We start from the raw sequence: 2,912 nt of genomic DNA on the forward strand, positions 1-2,912 counted from the left end.
AATATCACAATAATTAAACATATTTGATTTTAACTCCTCTTTTGGGTTATTTTGAATATAAAAATTCAAAATTTTATTTTAATATTATTAAAAATAATAATATTATTTGAAAATTAGGGTATATCAAATTTTCATGTTTATAGTGGTTAATTTGAATATGTATGTGAGAGTAATGAATACTTGGGTCGGGTCGTGGGTTGACCCGTCTGCCCATAAACTTAAAAAATTAAATTAAAATATGATATACACAAGTTTTGAACTTGCAACTTCACAATATAAGTTTAATATTTTAACTAATATATATAATAATGCTTAATTTCAATGTTTCTAAATTGTTGGGTCGAGAGTTGTGGTTAATTTGAATATGTATGTGAGAGTGAATTGACACTTAGGTCGGGTCATGAATTTACCCGCCCGCCCATAAACTTGAAAAATTAAATTAAAAATGTGATATACATAAGTTTTGAACTTACAACCTCACGATAGTATAACATTTTAACCAATATATATAATAATGCTTAATTTTAATGTGTCTATATTGTCAGGTCGAGAGTTGTGATTAATTTAGATATGTATGTGAAAGTAAATAATATTTGGGTCGGGTCAGGTCGTGGGTTGACTCACTCGTCCATAAACTTAAAAAATTAATAAAACTGTGATATACACAAGTTTCGAACTTGCAACCTCACAATATAAATTTAACATATTAACCAATATATATATAATGTTTAATTTCAATGTGTATGGATTGTTGGGTTGAGAGTTGTGGTTAATTTGGATATATATGTAAGAGTAAATGGATACTTGGGTTGGGTCGTGAGTTGACCCGCCCTCCCATAAACTTGAAAACATCCAGTAAATTGCATCATAGAAGAAAGCATTTTCAAGATAGTCTCTACGCCCAACAAATCCCATAAATTAAAAATGTGATATACACAAGTTTTAAACTTACAACCTCACAATATAAGTTTAACATTTTAACCAATGTATATATATAAATAATAATGATTAATTTCAATGTTTCTGATATACAAAATAAGAATGTGTCATCTATAAATGAACATCACATTAAAAAATAACGATAATAATTAGATAAAAAGCTTACATATGTGGACGTAGAGAAACAAATTCTCTAGATGCCCTCGCTGGGTTGTTTACTATTCCTCAAATTAATAATTTTGTCCCAAACAACAATTATTCCACATTCCACATAGCTTTCACTTTTCATTGAAAGCATATGGTCTCTAGTTAGTGTGACTTGCTTAATTTGGAATAAAACTTTTCTATAAAAAAAATATGACAAATATTTTACCAATTTATATTATTTTATATTTTATATTTTAGGATTAAATAAATAATTTTAAGATAAAATGGGTACCTCATTTAATATTAAATTATTTATTTTAATCTCTTTAATTTTTCTAAAAATATTTTGAGATAAAATGAGTATAGCATTTATCCTAAAAAAATATTTATTTTATTTGCCCATTATTCTTAATTAACTGATTGATTATTCTCAACATGCACATACACTAGAACATATATAGTATTTTAATTTTGAGAATAGTTTGTTTGTGAATGAATGAATCAAATGTACTAGTGCCTGGCTGCCTTCCAACAAGCTACCAAAAATGTATGGATGCCTGAAAAGATGACATGTTAGGTACGAAGCTGTCTTCCATGCAAACACTGAGGAATGCTGCTGATTCATGATCTGCTCCCCACGTTCTCACCATGCACCAACACTAGAACATGTATATAAACTCATCCCCTTCATTCCATTTTCCTCACCAACCATCTATCTAATTAACAACAATTCCATCATCATCATGGCAAAGCTCACAATCCTCGCCCTTCTAGCCCTCTTCGCTATTGCCCACTTGGCAACTGCCTTCAGAACCACCGTGACCGTGGTAGAAGAGGAGGACTTTAACCCTGCACGGCCACAACAGAGATGCCAGGAACAAATCCAGAGACAGCAACAGCTCCGCCACTGCCAGATGTACCTTAAAGAGAAATCCGGCAGACGATCATCTGTGCTGGAAATGTCCACAGACAACAACGATGATCAGGAGCAATACCTAGATCAATGCTGCCAGCAACTAAGGAACCTCAATGAGCAATGCCGCTGCAAGGGACTTCAAGAAGCTGTGCGTCAGCAACAACAACAGACACGCGGAGGAGAAAGAGGCCACCAGACTGAGCAGAGTCAGAAGCAGAGGATTGTCGATGAGGCAGAGAGACTTCCATCAAGATGCGAAGTCAGCCCACGCAGCTGCACCTTCGAAAGAAGCCCCAGATGGTTCTGATCAACCAAAATATATCCCATAGTAATAAATTAAGATTGGGCGGATTCAGTCGTGTCCTGTCCTAGAGCGAGCTGTGGATTGGGAAGATGTTATGTATTCTCTCAGTCTATATAATAATGAATAAGCAAATGTGTATGTTTTTTTTTCTATATAACAATACAAAGAGAAGAGTTACTAGACAATTAAGCAGTGGCAAGTTTTACAAAAGAGTAGTATGCACAATTTCTACCGAAAGAAAGTTCCCGAAAAATTAAAAGCGGAAATATAGAAATAGTAATGGAGTTAAAACAATAACGTAAAAATAAAGAAAAAAATAGAATAACTACCCAGGGCCAGACTCTATGTATGTCTCATCACTTCTCTATACTGTATGTTCTATGTTTTAGCCAAATCACACTAACCTTTTATAACTCGTTTACAATATAAATATTAAAAAATTATTCCCTCTATATATTATATTATAATATTATATATATATATATATATATATATATATATATATATATATATATATATATATATATATATATTATTTCTCTTTTAGAATATATCATTCTCTTTCCATATAATATATGAATTCTTTTCATCTTTTGTACCTAACAT

The 2,912-nt window shown here is 31.7% G+C and overlaps 1 protein-coding gene across 1 annotated transcript; it reads left to right on the forward strand.

Moving 5' to 3' along the window:
- The first annotated feature begins 1,829 nt into the window (after positions 1–1,829).
- LOC124934923 (2S seed storage albumin protein-like) lies at positions 1,830–2,309 on the forward strand. Its single transcript, XM_047475413.1, has one exon. The coding sequence runs from the start codon at positions 1,830–1,832 to the stop codon at positions 2,307–2,309; it is 480 nt and encodes a 159-aa protein (XP_047331369.1).
- Positions 2,310–2,912: the final 603 nt, after the last annotated feature.

The sequence above is a fragment of the Impatiens glandulifera genome, chromosome 4, assembly GCF_907164915.1.
Source record: "Impatiens glandulifera chromosome 4, dImpGla2.1, whole genome shotgun sequence".
NCBI classification, from domain to species: domain Eukaryota; kingdom Viridiplantae; phylum Streptophyta; class Magnoliopsida; order Ericales; family Balsaminaceae; genus Impatiens; species Impatiens glandulifera.